We start from the raw sequence: 18345 nt of genomic DNA, 5'->3' as shown, positions 1-18345 counted from the left end.
CAATCAAAAGAAGTAAAAGAAAAACAGTAGAAAAGAAGGATGAGGTATGAAGGAAACGACGTGGACATGTGGTGTAAAGAGATCAGAGAAGATGAGAGAGAATTGTAGGAGAAGACGAAGGGGGTTGATAAGATGCTGAAGTGGCCACTAGACAAAAATGGAAAACGCAGAGTGATAGTATAAGTGTCCTGTCATCGGTCCATGTGTGAATAGCTGTGAGAAAGAAGTAGAAAATTAAAAACTAAATGCTGGATGAAAGGATTCAGAGAGTTGTGGCTAACTTCCAAAATAAATCCACAGGCATTTTTATTTAAAACCAACAAACATCCTTTTTTTATTTCGTCTCCACAGCATTTAATAAATACAAAAATACAAATCGGCTTCATTTTTCATAAAATATTACTTATTTTGAAAAATCAGCATTAGGAACAGTTAAAGCAGAGTTCTTGAACGAGGTGAAGATGAAGCTGGAACTGCACAAAAGCCTGGTTTTCCTCCACCCACAGCAGTGAAGACTGTAGTCTGACTGTACTGATGGTACTTTGCCTGGTTCTGTATTTCGGCATCACATACATACACACACACACACACACATTCACATACAATAAGGCAATCAACACTCTGTCCAGTGGGCGCGCTAGCTAGCTCTAGCTGCACTTTAATAAGAAGCTCCATCAATGTCATATTCAGTCTTACAAACATTTCCTGTTTAAAAATTCTCCCATTTTCCATATTTTATTTGTTATAAACTCTACGCCTTAGGATCTGTGGAGCGGCTTAGACAAACAAAAGTGAAGAAGGGAATCAAAATCCCAGCAACTTGAAAAGCAGAAGGCAACAGGTGTCTGGTTGGTCCCATGGTTTGGAGCTTCATCTCTTTCTCAGTTGAGTCTGTTTTCTTTTTTTTTTCTTTCTTTTTTTTTGTTTTAATTTTTCATTCCTCCGTCTGGTTACAATCCTGATGCTGATGACAGAGTGGGTGTAAGCTGAAGAGTGAGGGCAGGTGGGAAAAACCCAAAGAGGCTCTGGGTTCAGGTTCATCCAAGAATATTAGATAAGCGATGAAAGATCATTGTCTCCAGGTCCGCCTTTTGTCTGGAACTTTCATCATGGGATGGTCCTGGTCCTCCTCTTTGGAATCTGACGAGACCAAAAGAATTAGTGAGGACTTAGTCCGTAAAATCGGAATCGTATAATCATCTGATGAAATCCATTGAGTAACAGATAAACTTCAGTTTGTGTCCAACCCTGACTGTCTCTCACTTTGGAGTTGTGGAAAATATGTGGATGCTACAGCACCTTGTCAAATCCATTACTGCAACTGACTTGAATGAGTGATTATTTACAATTTTAAAACAGAGTTATGTGAGTTTCTAACGTGAAACAGCTGCACAAGTGGGCACAAGATAAGGCTAATCCACTGTAAGACAGCACCAACTAAAAATATTTCTTTGCTCTCCCTCTCAGTATTTTTTTTATCCAACTGAAAACTGAGCTTTGTCCGAGTGGAATGTTATTTGGGCAATGTGTTCACCCTCCAATGTCCAGCAACAAAATCCAGGGGAAAAACACAGAGCATTTGCAACAACTATTTCCGTCTCCTTATCTGTGTGACAGTGTTTATTACTACAGTATATCTATTAAGAATTTACAAAAACATAAACAATAAATGTATATTTTTCTATGACTGATGGATTAAGTAGTGGATCAAAATTTATTTTAATTATTAAATTAATTATTTCTGCATCTCAAAAACATAAACAATAAATGTATATTTCTCTATGACTGATGGATTAAGTAGAGGATCAAAATTTATTTTAATTATTATTTATAATTTATTATTTCTGCATCCTAAATCATGTCAACAATCCAACTTTTTTGTAATTTTACTTTATTGTAGTATCTATCTTGTGAAGAGACTGTTGTATATTTAATACTCACCACCGCACTCTGAACAGCAGGAGCCCTCTTTGCGGGTGATGTTGGAGCAGGTTGCTAATGTCACTACAGGACAATGCTTCCTCTGGCACTTGGTCACTCCATGCTAAAGAAAAAGAAAACACACATAAATAGAGTAAATATGAAAGAAATAACAAAAGAAACAAAAGAAAACAAAACCCTAAATCACACCAAAACACTTTGCATTCTTCACCAAAAAAAGTAGCATGCAGTAATAAAAAAGAAAGAAGAAGAAGAAAGGAGGAAGGAGGAAGTAATGGAGAAGAAGAAATAGTAGGAAGACTCACATCTGGAGTCATTAATTCAATGGGGTGGCACCAGGACTAATCAGTACTCACATCACACCAACAGTTGATGCACTTCATCTCCCCCACTAGGGGCACCCATGGGTGCCAATTGTCACTGTTCTGGTAATAGTGCTTTCCAAACTTGCAGTGTCGAGGCCCGTCCGCCTGCATCATGTCGCTGTGCTCCAGCCCAGCTGGTGTCCTGTCCTCCTCTGGACACTCTTTGCAGCAGTCAGACGGGTTACGTCTCACTGGATGACTGCAGGTCAACACTGGACACGTGACCTTCTCACAGTGAACCTCTCCTGTGGAGCCCTATGAAGATAATGAACCATTTACAGCAGATTAACAACAACACAACACTTACTTTTACTAAAAAACCAAACATAACAACAACACAACACTTACTTTTACTTAAAAAAAAAAGCAAACGAACAATAAATTATTTTGGATACATTGGTTGATGTGATGTTTACCTTGCAGGTGCAGACAGCACATTTAATGTAGCCAAAAGGAGGCACAAAGGGATGCCATGTTGTCCCCGGGGCATGCATCTTCTGATCTCCTTCAAAATAACAACCTGAGAGAAGAAAAGAAATAAGAATGAAGAGGTCACCAGTGAGGATCACTGAACTGATGTGCACGTGATGAAGGTTTTAGAGAGAAAACTTTAAGAAATAGTGACGGTACACACCATCAGGATTTTCATCCACTCTCTCTGGAGCTTTAATGTCCTTGGGGTCCTTCCGCTCTGCAAAGAATTTTTAAATTATATATTATATATACATATTTTATTTTCAGTAATTCAACTTAGATTGTGGGTTTTGTGGAAACAGGAACAGGAATTGGAGTGAGGTAGAGGAAAATGGTTTTGTCAGATGCGTTTCTCACCGTCACAGACAGGACAGCACTTGTCCTCAGGCTGGATGGTTTTAGAACAGGTCAAGACTGGACAGATGACTGGGTCACAGATCACTGTTCGCTTCTGCAGAGGGCACAAGTAAAAGATCAGACTAGTTTCTCAGACAGGGTGGACTAATTAACTGTTCATCTATAATTTAATTAAAAAAAAAAATCCCAAATTTAGTATAAATTTTTTCATGTTGATGCGGTTTTCATTTGGTCTTTACCTGGCAGCTGCAGGAGAAGCACTTGTCGTAGCTTGGTATCCAGCGGGAGCCGTGAGCGTGGTATTGGTTCTCGAAGAAGCAGGTGTGAGGATCCTTCTTCAGCTCCTCAGGGTCCTTCACAAAGAGGTCATCAAATTCAGCCTCCTCCATGTCTCCTCTGGTTCCAAACTCGCAGTTGTTTGGTATGTGGACCTGCAGAGGCAAAAGGGTGATGTTGAAGCAGCGCAGGGTTTCGGGAGGTGTGTTAGCCACATCTGACTGCAGACAGGTGTTAGCTTGTCTTTTGAGTTGTTTGTAGAAGCACTCACCCCTGTACTGTGCAGCAGATGGTGTGTTTATGTGCGAGGCCTGTTTGCCGTTAAACTGCGCTGTGTTCTGTTCAACAACAAGCTTATCAGCCACTACACCTTCAAATCTGCACAGGGGTTTATGGGCAACTGTTCTTCTAGTTTGTGTGTAAAAATAGACTTTTCAGCTTGTGCCAGTGAAAAGAATAATTGCACAGACAAATAAAAAAAATTAATGGAGGGAGTGAAGTACCAGAGAAACAGTACTATCAATCTGGCTTGGTTTTTGTTCAGGCTATTTTTATATGTTTTATAAATAACCAAAACTTACACAGTGAAGCATCATTGAACCATCAGCCCCTTTATGTCCAGGATAAAGCAAGCATTTTATAATCTGTTTTAGTTTAGGTAACAGAAACATATTACTCTCCTAGTTTTCAGACGCATGACTGGAACGACTATCAGGACAACGGTAAAAAACGCCCGTCTTCCGTACAGACTACAGTAGTTTTTGTTTATTGTCAGGTTGTGAAATGTTTTGTTGTTATTGTAACGCAGTTGTGTTTTACTTTTGCAGTTATATGAGGTCAGTTTGATACGCTGTAGGTGAGACCTGCAGTAAAAAACAGATTGCTGTGATGATTGACTGCAATGAGTAAAAATGTGTGGATTTATACTTTAGGGTGCAAAAGAAGGTCAAAAGCTTTATCTTTAAAATGTGTGGCTTTATGAAATATCAAAATCTTTTTTTTCTATTTTATTAATTCTCTTTATGCTAAAAAAAACAAATTCAATCGAGTATACATTACCTTTCCTCGTATTTCTCCTCGAGGGTTGAGTTTAGTGCTGACTTGTATAAAGGCTGTTCCCTGATCCAGGTGTTGCAGTAATTCAACACTGATGTCCTTCAACACTCCTTGGGCCTTAAAAAAAACCATATAAGTAGATGATGAGCAGATGATGAAGGAGGCAGATCCTGCTGTGACATCATCAGCTCTGCTTTAACATACCTGTGACCCGTAGAAGCCGGTCAGCAGTCTCTTGTGCGTGGCGCTGCTGTCATCCATCTCACCAATCTCAGCCAACCCGTGTAGATGGGCGTTCATAGTCAGGTCGTCAGCTTTACTAAGGCCTGTGACAACGATCTCGTAATGCAAATGACACTGTTTGTCCACTGAGACCCAGGCGTGGCCGGAGGCACCGGTTCGTACTGGTGGAGACACATATTGACCAGCGAGAAGAGTGGGTAGTTCTGTAGGAGAACAGCATAAGGAGAGTGTGAGTGCAAGTAGGGGTTCAAACATATTTCTTCTTCTTCCTTTTGTGAAACCTCCTTTATTAGACGACAGCTATTCTCACCATGTCGGGGCGCCTCCAGGCCGGTGTAGAGCAGGGCCTTTATCTGTCCCCTCAGCTCCCCATCCTGGTTGTGCGCTGTGGCCACGTTGATGAAGAGCTCGTTCTGCAGCAGCATGTGGATGTGCCGGGCCTCCAGGCGACTCCAGCTGCCCACGGCCCGACCTGTGGCCTTGTTGAACTCGGGTGTTAGGTCATAAAGAAGCGAGCGCTTGTTGCGGCGCCTTGGCTTCAGTTCAATCGTGAGCCCGACCACATCACTGGTGACGCCGGCAACCTGGACCTGCACGAACAGCCAAAATGTATTTCTTTAGATCAGCCATGTATTGGTTAGAATCAAGATGCATTACTTAGTGTGTGTGAATGTATGTGACCTTACCTGATAATCCAGCGTTCCGTTGTCATGGAGGCTAAAGATAGCAGAGCCCACGCCCCCTGTTTTGCTCGGTGTCAGTGCATCACCACTGGACATCACACTCTGGAGAGCTGGAGACCCAAAAACAGGTTCAGACTCAAATATAAAATGCTCTATTACAGGACATTTGTAAAACTATAAGAATTTCTAAATATATTACTTAAAAAAACACAGAACCCCACAACCCTAATGTAGAACTATCTCACACCACAATGGACTCTGACAGCGTGAGAAATAAGAAAACGATTTCTGTTCCGTAAAGGTTCACTGCTCGGTTGAATGACAGAAGAGGGGGAAGCACAATATGTTTCCCTTTAAATTACTTAAGCCACACACACACACACACACACATACACACACACACACACACTGTAGCCACATACCCATAATGTCATTCCTCTAACAGCACGGAGTCATTGAGCGGACAGACTAAATTGAACCACTAATCAGGAGGCGTCTCTGCTCGTGTAATTGTGCGCGACCTTGAGCCAAATGCATACATGTTGAATCAGTGACTGCTGCTCTCTCTCTCTGTCGCTCTCTCTCTCTCTCACACACACGCACACATATTCATACTCACACACACTTTCACGCATGCACATCCAGAAACCCACCCAAGGTTAAGCTTTCGAATGAGGTAACCCCTGTTGAATGCAGCAGGATTAAAAAGACTGAGCTGACATGACAGGAGGGAATGACTAACAGAGAAAAGTGAGGAGAAACGCTCTCTGTCACCTCAAGCCAAAGAAAGACAAGCTTGGCTCCAGATACATGAACTGCAGAGGACGTTAGAAGAAGAGATGGAACTGGATGGAGGAATAGACAGAATGAAAGAAAGACAAGAAAGCAAAAGAATAGCTTAGAGGGAGAGTGAGAAGTGAGTCGGGTTCGAAATTCTTCGCACATAACGTCAAGCTGTTAATCACAGCACTGGAGCGGCGGCAAAGAGTCAGGTCCAGCAGACCGTGACCTTGGCAGCAGCGGTGTGTGAGTGTATGTTTCATAAAGAGTCCAGGCCTTTTACAGACTGTACAGATATTGTCGCCAGAAGGGAACTCTTTTTAAGTGAGTGAAACATGTCAGGTCTTCTGCAGGATGAAAATACAGAGAGAATAAAAAGAGATAACTCCAAAGTCTATGGTACCAAACAACATAGCTCCTGGGCCACATGTGTCTCTTTTGTATTCTTGTAGGACGATGGTTAATTTTTTTGTGAGCAGACCAAATTCAACCAAGGCACTGAATAAATTGCATCGTTCATTGTCTGCAGGCACCGACTTATCTATGAATGTTGAATAGATTTTTCTCTTTTTGCAGAAATTTGTGTTTGAGGCCATTTTAAATTTGTGTTTTTGTTGTTGCTAACAAAACAAAACAGTGTTACAGTTATTTCTTTTACCTTAAATTAAATGTAAAATTTCTATTTTTGTAGAAATGTGTACCTTGTTTTTTTCCTGTGCTATACAAGGTTTCTATATTATTCACCATGTGACGTTTAAACTACATTTAAACGTCAAAATGTTTGTCCAACTTTGGTAAAATGATAAAAAATGTCTCTTTTGATGTTGACAGACAGCAAGATGGACATATAAATAGATTGATGGATGGATGAACACCTTTAAAAGTGTTTTGCTGATTGCACTGCATTTCAGCGTTAAACGATCACGGTCAAATATGCGTCCAATGAAAAGACCATGTGTGTTTTTATGGTTGAGACATTTGTTCTGTCCACAACATTCCTGAAACCTCTGTCTCTCTCTCTCTTTCTGCATCTCTCACACACACATGCTGACATGCATGCACAGCTTTGGTGGGCCACCAAGTCCGACAGGAGGTCTATAAACACGTTTTTTTCCCCAGCGATAAGACTTAAAAGGATTTTGGGTGGAAAAACAGAAGTATTTACAGAGAGGAATGACAAAAACAGCCACACACGTACAACACAAAACACATTCTCAGCGGGCCGTTTTGTTTGTTGCACCAGGGTGTTGAGAAACAACTGGCTTAAACAGTTCCTAGATGGAAAAAAGAGAGGAACTGGAAGAACAAGGAGCAGCAAGGTGTTTATTATGCTACAGAACTTACTGTCACAGGTTTTTCTGCCAGTAATGAAGCCAGAGATTTGTCGAGGATCCTGGCCCTCCGTCACCACAGCTATCTCCAGCTGACCACGTGATAACCAGAACAATTCTCGGCTGTTCAGGTCCGTCAGCACCTCAGCAAAGTCTGGATCCTGTACAGATGGTGAAGGCGTGAGATAAGAAATGTGGGTCAGCTGTTAGTGAAAAATAAAACCCCTTATCTTTAAGATCCCATTTTAACCACAGCATTCAAGCTGCTTTCAGTCAACTACTCTGGTTAGAGTTTTGATAAATATTTTTACAGCCTAACAGTGATGACTAATCCAGGGGTTTGGCACACTGACCGGGACTCTTAGACTCAGATTTCGGGGAGTAAATGTAGGAATATTTCTATTTTCCCACAACACTTTGTCAATTCAAGAGCCAGAATTCCACTAAGTTGTCTCTGCATCTCAAGTTTTGTCTGGGTATTTGATATTTGGAGAGACTGCGTTTTTTAACTGAATATATATGCAATTATATTAATTATTATTTGATATTTGGAGAGACTGCGTTTTAACTGAATATATATGCAATTGTCTTAATCATGTATTTGTCTCTGGGATCAATACATGACATACAGGGCAGGACAAATATTTTAGACTTTGAATTGATTTATTTTGGAGAACTGAATTAAAAATATTGAAAAAGATGAAAAATATTTTTAGAGTTAGTTAAGCGCTATTATGAATCGAGTTAGAAAACATTAACCTAACTTAGAGTGTGTCCGTTTGTGTCTACAGTATTGGGTAGGATTTACAATCGACCTGGGGTTTTTTGTGTCATTTTTAACCTGTGGTTTTAGCTGCATAAAACATTTCACCCAAGAAAAATAAGTTAGAAACAAAAGTGGCCACATTTCTCTACGGAAATAGATAAGAGACCTCAGCTGTAGCGGGTGAAAAAAAAGATCAGTTTAAAATTAAAAGTGCAAAGTAACTGACAGATCCCAGGTCAGCAATTCTTTAGATAACTTGAATTCATGAATCATGGAGGAATCACAAAGTCAGGAACCACTGCAACCTCAAACTCTTGTGTTCCATAAAACCGCGTTGTTTAAATCACAAAGTGCACTCTTATACCCCAGTCTTCAAACTGCCATAACATGTTTCACACAGGCAGGCTGCACTGTGGGACTCAGGACTCAGAAAAGTTGGATTAATAGGACAGATGTACGAGCGTGTTGAAGAAATGTTACTTTTATGACCTCAGGGCCTGGGTTCAATATAAATATACATGTACCATAAATCCACACAGTGAGAAGCCAAGACAGAGCGAGAGAGGGAGGCAGAGGGAGAGAGAGCGAGGAGGGTGACTTATATTTGAGGAAATGAACGGACAGGGTAATGAGGGAGAAGTGAGGTGAGGAAGGATATATTCAGGTCTTGTATAAATCAGGAGGAGCAGTAATTGTCAGGATTACGTGTCCTGTGAAACAGCTTCACACATTCAGGTTGAATTTGTGACTTTTTTCCATTAAGCTCCAAGTTTTAAGTTTTGAAAAAAATATCTGTGCACTCTGTTTGTACACGTATGTGTGACTCAGCGTCCGTTGAAGTGACTCAGCAGTTTGGAGGCGAGCTCCAAACTTTTCATGCACAGACTATTTTACTTTTCCACTTTTTCTGTGGACAGTCTTTCTCTCTCTCTCTCTCTCTCTCTCTCTCTCTCTCACCCTTTCTTTCTCTCCGCTGGGTTTTGAAAGGGTTGCTTCGGCTCTTCATGCAATTCCTGGCAGAATTAAAAACAGGCCCGCCTTTCATCACTCCCTCCCCTCCTTCCTCCCTCCATCCATCTCAGCCCACAGACCACTAACCACTGACATGTGTGTGGAGTGTGTACGTAGTCCATCCTTTCTACCTCCCTTCCTCCCTCCTTTTTCCTGTATCGCTCATCCTTTGCTCACATTGCTGTCCTGCGAACGCTCCTATCACACACTTTCTCTCTCTATTTCGCCCCCTGTCTCCCTTTTTCTCATCATCTTCTCTTCCCGTCGTCTCCGTCCATCGTCCTTATCATGTCTCGGAGTCATTAACTATGATCAGAGCATCGGTGGCGACAAGAGCGGTGAGGATGTGGTGACCAAAACACATCCGTCTTAGAGAGGGAAGGTGGGGCGGGTGACTGAGGGGGGCGTTGTTGTGTCATATGTTCCTAACCAGCAACAACAACACTGCTCCTCCTCCTCCTCCTCCTCTTCCCCCTTCAGATAACACTTTTCCCATGTGATTCAGGAGAAATGATAGTTTTTAAGGTCACTTTAGGTTTGAAGCCTAATTGTACAGATCACTAGGTTTGCTGCAGACACTGGTCCCTGGAGCTTTGTGTTGGGAAAATGTGAAGGTTATTACTCACATGAGTGGAGACGTTGGCTCGGACCTCTCTCAGGATGTGTTGGCGGTATACGAGCTGGACACTGATGGGTACTACAAGGAGCTCTAAGGAAGCAGAAAGATGTGTTTACCCAGTGTTGACACTCAAAAAATTCAAAAAAATTCCCCCACAATTGGAAAAGTTCATAAATCTCACTCTGCAACAAAATTAATTAAAGGCTAATTAAATGTTTCTGGTCGTTGTGGCTTTTTCCCAGACGGGTTATTAAAATTTGGTGACACATCATGACTCATCCGTCTTCAAGTTAATATAATATGGTCTAGTGTTTACTTTTGGTACCAGGCTGTAATTTGTTGAATTGCTTGATAATATTTATGACAAAAGTTCTAGGGAACTTATATCACTTCACAAAAGACAGTTAACAGTGCTGTTGAAAGACACATAAAAGACAATGGTCACATTACATCAACATGGGTTAGTGCTGCACATGTCAGGATAGCGCCTCCTGTCTGAAACGCACTGTGATTATTGACTATATTTTTAATATTAGTCATATATTATTATTACACTGTTATACATTTACAGTCTGACTCTTAAATGTATTTGCAATACTGTATTTACTGCTCTGTTGTGTTTTTCCAAGTGATTAAAACAAGTATCAAAGTAACATACTGTAGGTTTATAATTACAGCTGAGTGTATTTAATCTAGTAGAATCTGTAAATCCCAGCATAAATAAAATACTGTGTTTAACTAACACCCAAGCAAAAAAATCTATAAAATATGTACTAACTGGGATTACAAATAACTTCATATTTGAACCTTAGCCCCCTGCTGATCCCAATACTCTCTAATTTAACTTTAACCCCATGAACTCCCATTGTGTCTGGAGTATCTCTCTAACGCTGTTCCTCTGGTCTCCCCTCCTCTCCCCCTTCTCTCCCCCAGCTCTTCCATCTCACTCACCTTTGTCTTTGTGCTCGATCAGTCCCTGCATAATGAGGATGAAGTGCAGGTTGTTTTCTGTGTCGCTCAACGTCAACATGGCGATGCCTCCCATGCCTGAGTTCTCCTCCTCGGATGTCAATGTTGAACTGAAAGTCTCTGTTCAGTAACGCAGTGAGACACAAGCAGGAGTTAACAATACTGAGCTATGGGAGACAATTTTTTACACCATGTCTGTTAATCAGGAGTGTTGAAAATCAGCTGCCCCTTTTCTGTACCAAGGACCAGTCGGCCGGTATCAGCTGTTACTGTGAATCGGTAATACTGCGCCATCCTTGAAGGATTTTTAAATTTTCAAAATAAAACATCTTTGAGACTTTATTCTTTTAGCATCAGAAGTCAAACTCTGAATGACCTACTGTGTGCCAGAGTATCTTTTAATGAAACAAGTAAAGAGGTAGGACTGGATTATATTTGGATGAATTAGTAAAATTGAAGTACATTTTTTTACTGTACTCCACTGCGGCCTTGTACCAAATGACCTAAGGACCTGGGGTTAGGGACCCTTGTTGTAAATTACAGGTCGATGGCAGTTCAGCTGACTTACATGATAATAAAAATAATAATAACATTAATAATAAAAATAATGATGATGATGCACACACACCAGCAAACAGAGCTCTGTGTTTAATGATCTTTCCCTCCACGTCTTCTCGTCGGCCGGCTGATGTGGTCATGCGGACGCGCATCTGTTCGGACTGCAGCTGTCGCATTAGAGGCTTGGCCAGGTTCTTCCACACTCCACAAATCTACACACACATACACACAGAGGAATATAGAGCTGCAGTATTCTGAACGGATATTGCATTCTTTCTTATGGGAACATAAACTCAAACTCTGTTTAAGATTTCAACAATAAAATTGTTGATTTATTTTCCAAAGAATCAAACCTTCAGTGTCAAACTAATGCTTTTTCACAAACATGTGGGAGAAATGTGGCGCTTCATTTAATATGAGCATTTCTCTGCTGAGTGGTGATGTCACATATGAAATATTCTCCACCAAAACAGTCTCCCATTTCGTTGGAGGGTTTCTCTCTAAGGTCCTCCGGTACTTGACACTGACATTTATCTGAAAGTTGTAATAATAATAACAACACGGCCCTGGCTGGGCCCTGTGTGTAAAGGCCTGCTCAGCTAAACAGAGGAGTGAAAAGACAAGTACAGGAAATGGTGTGTCGCGGTGCACTCTGGGTATTCTGGACACTTTGGTACTGCTGTCACACCTACAGACTGAATTACTGATTCATTACAATCGTAGGGGTCTATCAATAAACTTGGCGTTCGACATGTGTGTCAGTGTGTGTTTGTTTCTGATATAGCTATACGTGTGGGGACAATTCTTTTTAAAACTACTCCCGGTGCGGAGACTTTTGACGTCTTTCTGGCATTTTGAAGGTCCACCCTGAGTAAGTAGATATTTTAAGGTTTAAGGATTAGTTTTGAGTTATGATTGGATCAGAGTTAGGGTTAAGAGTCATATGACATATATGACATATATGTGTAATATTCAGGTGTAGGATGTGTCACCCTACACCTACCACACGTTGGTAGGAAAGATTACACCTTAATTCTTTATTCTGCGTGTTGTCTTACCATTTCTGATTGTCCCTTTGGGACCCTATATTCAAAAGCAGAATTCCCATCTGAGTCCAGGAACGCTATTTTACTGGGACGATCCATTCTGCAAAGCAGGAGCAGACAACAATGAGTGGTATTTATTGTCAGGTACATTTCTCTTCAGCTGGATTTCTATAGCCAGGTCTATTACTGTGGCAAATCTCTAGACCTCGAAGGCATAATTCAGGTTACTTTAATGTGGTTGTATGATAAAATGCCACAGTGAGACTCTCCTTACAAAATGCACAGTCAATCATGGCAAGTACATTATGAGGATTTAGGGAGAAAATCGTAGTTTTAGTGTAAGTGACAAATTAACATCTTCTGTTTTCTTGTTTATGTCATGAAAAATGTATTATATTTCAGCGATGGAGGCAGCAGAGGAACAATAACTTCTGCGTGAGTGGATGTAAAAAGTGTTGAGGGATTTACGGAGTGACACAAAACTCAGTTTCTGCTTAGAAAGAGGGGAATAAAATCCAAGAAATATAAAACAATGGTCTTTCACAACTAAAAAATTGCAGACGGACTCTTTTCAGGCATTCGCAACACTCGCAAATGTCAGCGCTGATGATGTGTCAGAATCTCATACTTAGCTTTGGAAAAAGAGAAACAGCTGAACCCCACAGCACAACAAATTACGTGACTTCTGACACAAAGACGTTTCTAGTACCTCTGGTATGTGATGGAGAAGGCCAGGCTAGTTCTGGTCAGGGAGAAGCGAGCTCTGGCTACGCCATTGGAGCTCCACAGGCCCGTGCTGCCTGTCAAGAGTGACACAAAATCTGCAGGGAAGGCGGGGGGGCAGAATAGGAGATCAGGGTCATTTTTACATCTGTTTTAATGGTACATTTTTAAAGCCATAAACTTGGTCCGTCTGTGCTGCTCACCGGAGCGACTCTCCCCCGGCCCCATGTCCTCGGAGCTCAGGTACGATCTGTCATTGTAGGATTTGTGGAGGTCGTCCTCCTTCTCTTTCTCCTTGTCGTGGAAAAAGTCAAAGCTCTCCAAACCTGTGTCTGTCTGCTTTGTGTCATCACCACCTGCACAGGGAGGAGAAATGACTGTTACATAAGCCGGCTCTGATGGAGTTGTAAGAAGTTGCATATGGATAGATTTGTGCTCATATGTGAAGTGTGCAGCTGCTGTGGGTCTGTGGAAACTCAAGGAAATTAGTTCTAATTTAAACGGATTTTATACATATATTGACTTTATTTATTTTATGCTGGAAAAAGAACGACCCTGAACGTCCATTAAAGGTATTTAGAGGAGTCGTCAGCATCTGGCAAGTAGTCAGCACAAATGTTGGAGAGGTTTTTGTGCTGCTGTCATGTTATTCCCCAGGCAGTGCTGCACAGATTTACCCTGTCTTAGCTCTGAGTTTGATGAAGACTTGATGAAAGTCTTTATGGAAGATATGGATGAACAAGATGTCATGAATTTGTCAAGTCCTAGCAGCAGTAAAGCTGGGGTTTTTCTTTCGCAGCTGAAGAGCTTAATTGGGAGTGACACTGGCGTGCACTCCCGACAATGACCTGCTGTTCCACACACACCACAGTGCATCCTGATGTAATGTGTGGACCTCACTGCTTTGAACACACACACACACACACTCAAGCCAAAAAAAGACATGGTTACAAAATACTACAAGAAAACCTCACAGTCACTGCCACACAAATGTAGCCACCCAGAGTTCTGGGGAGCTCGGCTGCACTGTCTGCTTTTCTTCTAGTTTTTTCATGATTCATACACAAACACACGCACGCACACACACACACACACACACACTCTCACCCTTCATATCCCATCTTCTGTCTTCTCATTTGCCCTGCTCCACTGGGAGCCCTGAAGGCTTCTGGCCAGTGTCATTCTCACTTCGCCCCACTTAGCAGCACTGTATCCTCAGGTGCACCACTCATTACATTCACACTCACAAATTCATAAACACACAAACACTAGGGCCGAACCATTCACACACACACACACACACCAAGACTTACACCAACGCAGCAGCAGCTGCTCCGGTGCCAGAGGTAAGACAAACACACTCAACCTTTTCCCTAAAACTTTACCACATAATTATGGGCCAGTTCAATTCTGGGCACACACACATATACACATAAACACACACACACACACATAGTGCGTTGTCTTTGCAGTGCTTTTCCTTCACTTTCCATTACCAGACCACGTGGCATAGACAACCACCCAATCTGGTGAAATACACGGAGGACGAAGGGCCATCCAGACTGTGTGTGTGTGTGTGTGTGTGTGTGTTTGGTTAAAAGCAGGAGCTGTAATTGCCTAATAAGGTGGATCTGTGTGCACTGCAGTGTGACAGACGAGCTAAGTGGCTAAGTGTGAATGAGGCTAAAACAGATGGGCGGAGCGTTCATTAAGTGCAAAAGGTCCATTTGATGTGGCTGAATGGAAAATCAATGGATATACCCATTGAATTCAGCAGCTGTTTTGAAGGGTGTCTGCCCGACAACAGAGGACGAGACTGGAGGCAGTGAACACAATGGAGGGAAATAACAGTAAAGACAATAGGGAGAGAGAGGCAATAATGCAGAGAGGTATGATTTAAACAAAGAATAAACAAAAGAGACGAACTCTGCTGCAGCAGGAGGGAAGAAAATTGTTTCTAAATTTTCCACACAAGACCTCTCATCCAGACCTTCACAAGGCTCACTTGTTCCTCTATTGTTTTAAAAAAGAGTCAGAAGTTACATCATGGGTAGCAGTTTTCACGTGTGAGCTCATGGTGGCAGTACCTTTGGGGCAGGTTTTACAGCAGTGACCTGGCAGGAGGACCGGGTCGTCACAGTTAGGGTCTGGACAGTCCTGTTTGATGTTCTTACAGTTGACCTTCCCAAACACCTTCCCACGACGACTCTTTTGCTACACAAGAAAAAATAAGATGAGATGAGAAAAAGGCCTTTGGTGACTGTGAATGTCAGTTTGTGTATCACCACAGACTTTTAAAACACAACATATGTATATTTTTATTTTGAGGCATCTTGCATTTTTAAAAAAAATTTAAATTTTTTTTTACCAAGGGTCTCCAGGGTTTCAGTGGGTTAAAAACACTGATGGCAACAAGGTTTACAAAATTAAAATTCAATTTTTAAGGAAAAACTGTCTACATGTAAGACATGAAGACAAAGTTGTCCTATAAAAGGTATATTTCATTGTAATGGGAATATTACAAATCTTAGAAGTATTTAACAAATTATTAATATTAATATCTATTACTCATAAGGCCTTTTTTTCCATTGAAGATTAGAAAATACAACTTCCCAGATATTTGGGAAAATTTTAATTAAATCACAAAAATAGTTTTATTTCTGCAGAGGATCCCCCTGGAGATCAGATTGAGATCAGACTTACTGGTTCACAGTGGCACTGGACACAGTGCATGACACCGAAGGGCTCTCCCAGGTCTGGGTGCCACGTGTCGGCCAGCGAGTAGAAGCGCCCCCCAAATGAGCATCCTGTAAGACAAACATTGTGAGAAACACAGTGCTGAGCTGCACATTCAAACATCTCTGTCACTGTTCTCTGACTCGTTCTAAACCAAACTTTGTCCTGATGAGAAACTGTGCAAAGTCCCATGATTACACACGTGAGGTTTGTTCTTTTTAATTAAGCTTGAACTGGTTACGAGAGGAACAGAAGGATGCATTAAAGGCAGCGGTCGTAAAGTCTTTTATACGAAATAGCCAAAGAAAAATAAGTACAACTCTGCTTTTTATTAAGTGTTATGGTGTAGGAGGGATGACAAATTACACAGGCAGGATCATTTTCGCAATTTTTGGTATTTTCTACAAAATAAATCCTCCTCAACTCGATGCCCAGGCATGTCTGAGGAGACCGAAACTCCCTGGATGGCACTTGGGTTCTGGGACTTGGTCTCGCATCCTGCCTGTCAGATAAATGATCCATGAGCAGGGAGAAAATAATCCAATTTTCCACTCAAATATGATCAGACGTTCCTAGGAATACACGAATGGAAGCTCGCAATTTACACAGCTGTATTTTAACATGGTATTTAATGAGATAAGTGAAGGCTGTGGTAAAATACTCTTAGTTTAGACCAAAAACTACATGACACATACGCATTAAAGTTAATAAAGAACAGGATTCTTCTCTTTTTGAAATGTCATGTTCAAACAAATCCCATCAACTCCTCTTTGTTTAACATCAGTAACACTGACTATAAAAAGAGTTTCGGGGCTTTTGTTTCTTTCACTTCAAATCCAGTGTTCTGGCTATAAAAACGCCACATTACTTTAAAAAAAAAGTGGTAAATTCATTTTACAGACAATAAAAAATGACTTTTAGTGTAGTTATTACTGTACTGCTCAGCATGCTGGGTAATTACAGGAAAATAATAACTTTGTTTCTGGTTTGAATAAGTGGATTTAGGTGGTGGTCGAGTGTGTGGTGGGACTCAATGACACATACACACAAACCCAGATATGCAAGTAATAATCTAGGTTAAGAATTAGTTAGATGGCATGCAGTGCTTGACCAAGTCGACCTTGTAGGACATTGAATTTATCAACCGCGAAAATGAATGATTATTGAGGGTGGTAAAACATTCTAAGTGATGTTTATGTGAACAACGTTGGATGACGTCATTTTTCTAAACATTTTCTCTGTGTTCACACACTAGTCACCTCCTGCCTCGCTCACCGCCACCAACCTGGTTCACATTATTCTTTCATTAAAATGACTACACACTTTAAACAGTGTGCTCTGGTTAAAGGGAGCCAAGCTGCAGGCCGCTCACTTTGCCTGCCACCTCTGCCTCTGCTCAAATAAATCACCCATGAGTCCATAGCAGGCCCTCTGAATAGAAAAGTAGGCCGATTGTGCTTCCCAGCTCAGAGCCACATCCACGCTCTGGTGGTAGATGCTGGACTTGCAAATTCTCTTTTGTTACCTTATAAAAACTGCAGGGTTTTTTTTTCACACGTGAATCAAATCATTGCGGTTATGACTCAGATGTTTGCCGCTAGTCTTACACATGAACAACCCTGGAAATTACAGGACCTTTCAAGGATGAGGACTACGTGGAATTTCAAGAGTTAGTTTGTTATTAAAGTGAGGGAAAGTAAGGCTAAAAATAAAATTCTGGTTTAAGTAGTAGCCTACGGTCTAATGCTGTAACTGTTAATCAGCTCACAGACGTGTGCAGCTAATGGGAGGCTGTAACCTGGGCCTGTGTTAATGGAGATAATGGAGACAAAATAATAATAATTAAAAGACAAATGCGAATATGGGCTGAAATACAGATTGTTTCTTTACAGAAAACTTTTAACCTTTACTGCATCAACACTCAGATATTTAACCATGCACTGTTTGACCTGCAGATGCTCAGACTTAAATCAAAATTAAATCAAAAATCTATTGCCCTACGTTATGATCCCGGCTGTTGACCAGCACTCTGTGCTGTGCAAATAAACAATTATACTCAAAATGTATACATATATATTTCCAATTGGTACCACTGACCTTGTTGTGACTGCAGTGTAGGTGGAAATTGTGGAAATATGACCAGACTAAATGGTATCGTTCGATACCGGACCAAATACCATTCTACACACTGTACTGGTGCATGTCCAAAAATGGTACCAGACTTTAACGGGAACAAAGTTTTGCAGCTGCGGCTGTTCCTTCAGTCTTACCTGACAAGCCTTTGTGGGGCAGCGGCTCTCTCTCCGACTGGATGGGCAGAGCTGGAGACTTGAGCCGTGAGGCTTCTCCGAAGCGCAGCCAGACGCAGCTCAGGACGCACAGCCAGGAGCGGAGCGCGCTGGGGAGCAGCA

At 41.4% G+C, this 18345-nt stretch overlaps 1 protein-coding gene and 1 long non-coding RNA gene across 3 annotated transcripts in view; one reads left to right on the top strand and one right to left on the bottom strand.

Annotated features, from left to right (window-relative positions):
* The window catches only part of LOC103377811 (uncharacterized), a 44311-nt gene that overhangs the window by 15288 nt on the left and 10678 nt on the right, over window positions 1–18345 (top strand). The gene's annotated exons all lie outside the window — the stretch shown is intronic.
* On the bottom strand, window positions 310–18313 carry chrd (chordin). Of its 2 annotated transcripts, XM_017032030.2 has the most exons (19): window positions 18205–18313; window positions 15902–16005; window positions 15286–15412; window positions 13402–13554; window positions 13185–13296; window positions 12488–12575; window positions 11500–11641; window positions 10854–10991; window positions 9910–9992; window positions 7520–7667; window positions 5399–5505; window positions 5023–5302; window positions 4674–4915; window positions 4473–4586; window positions 3377–3568; window positions 3138–3231; window positions 2941–2997; window positions 2723–2826; window positions 2119–2561 (listed from the first exon to the last, which is right to left on the bottom strand). In XM_017032030.2, the coding sequence occupies exons 2-19, from the start codon at window positions 15929–15931 to the stop codon at window positions 2283–2285; spliced, it is 2490 nt and encodes an 829-aa protein (XP_016887519.1). In that variant the 5' UTR covers window positions 15932–16005; window positions 18205–18313; the 3' UTR covers window positions 2119–2282. The 2 variants fall into 2 exon arrangements, with proteins under 2 accessions (XP_024910692.1, XP_016887519.1); XM_025054924.1 differs by lacking the exons at window positions 15286–15412; window positions 15902–16005; window positions 18205–18313 and adding exons at window positions 310–1140; window positions 1942–2044 and having other exon boundaries at window positions 2298–2561; window positions 13402–14118.

This window comes from Cynoglossus semilaevis, chromosome 4 (assembly GCF_000523025.1).
Source record: "Cynoglossus semilaevis isolate Cse_v1.0 chromosome 4, Cse_v1.0, whole genome shotgun sequence".
Lineage (NCBI taxonomy): Eukaryota > Metazoa > Chordata > Actinopteri > Pleuronectiformes > Cynoglossidae > Cynoglossus > Cynoglossus semilaevis.
The sequence above is the reverse complement of the archived record's forward strand: the minus strand, read 5'-3'. Positions and strand labels throughout refer to the sequence as shown.

What these genes read in the sequence shown, in the direction of transcription:
- chrd (XM_025054924.1), bottom strand. Translation starts at nt 13,618, where the DNA reads ATGCAACTTCTTACAACTCCATCAGAGCCGGCTTATGTAACAGTCATT. An exon ending in TTCTCCATCACATACCAGAG is followed by an intron (nt 12,576 to 13,184) that starts GTACTAGAAACG and finishes CCTGCTTTGCAG; the next exon opens with AATGGATCGTCCCAGTAAAA. An exon ending in GTGCTGTCTGCACCTGCAAG is followed by an intron (nt 2,562 to 2,722) that starts GTAAACATCACA and finishes TTATCTTCATAG; the next exon opens with GGCTCCACAGGAGAGGTTCA.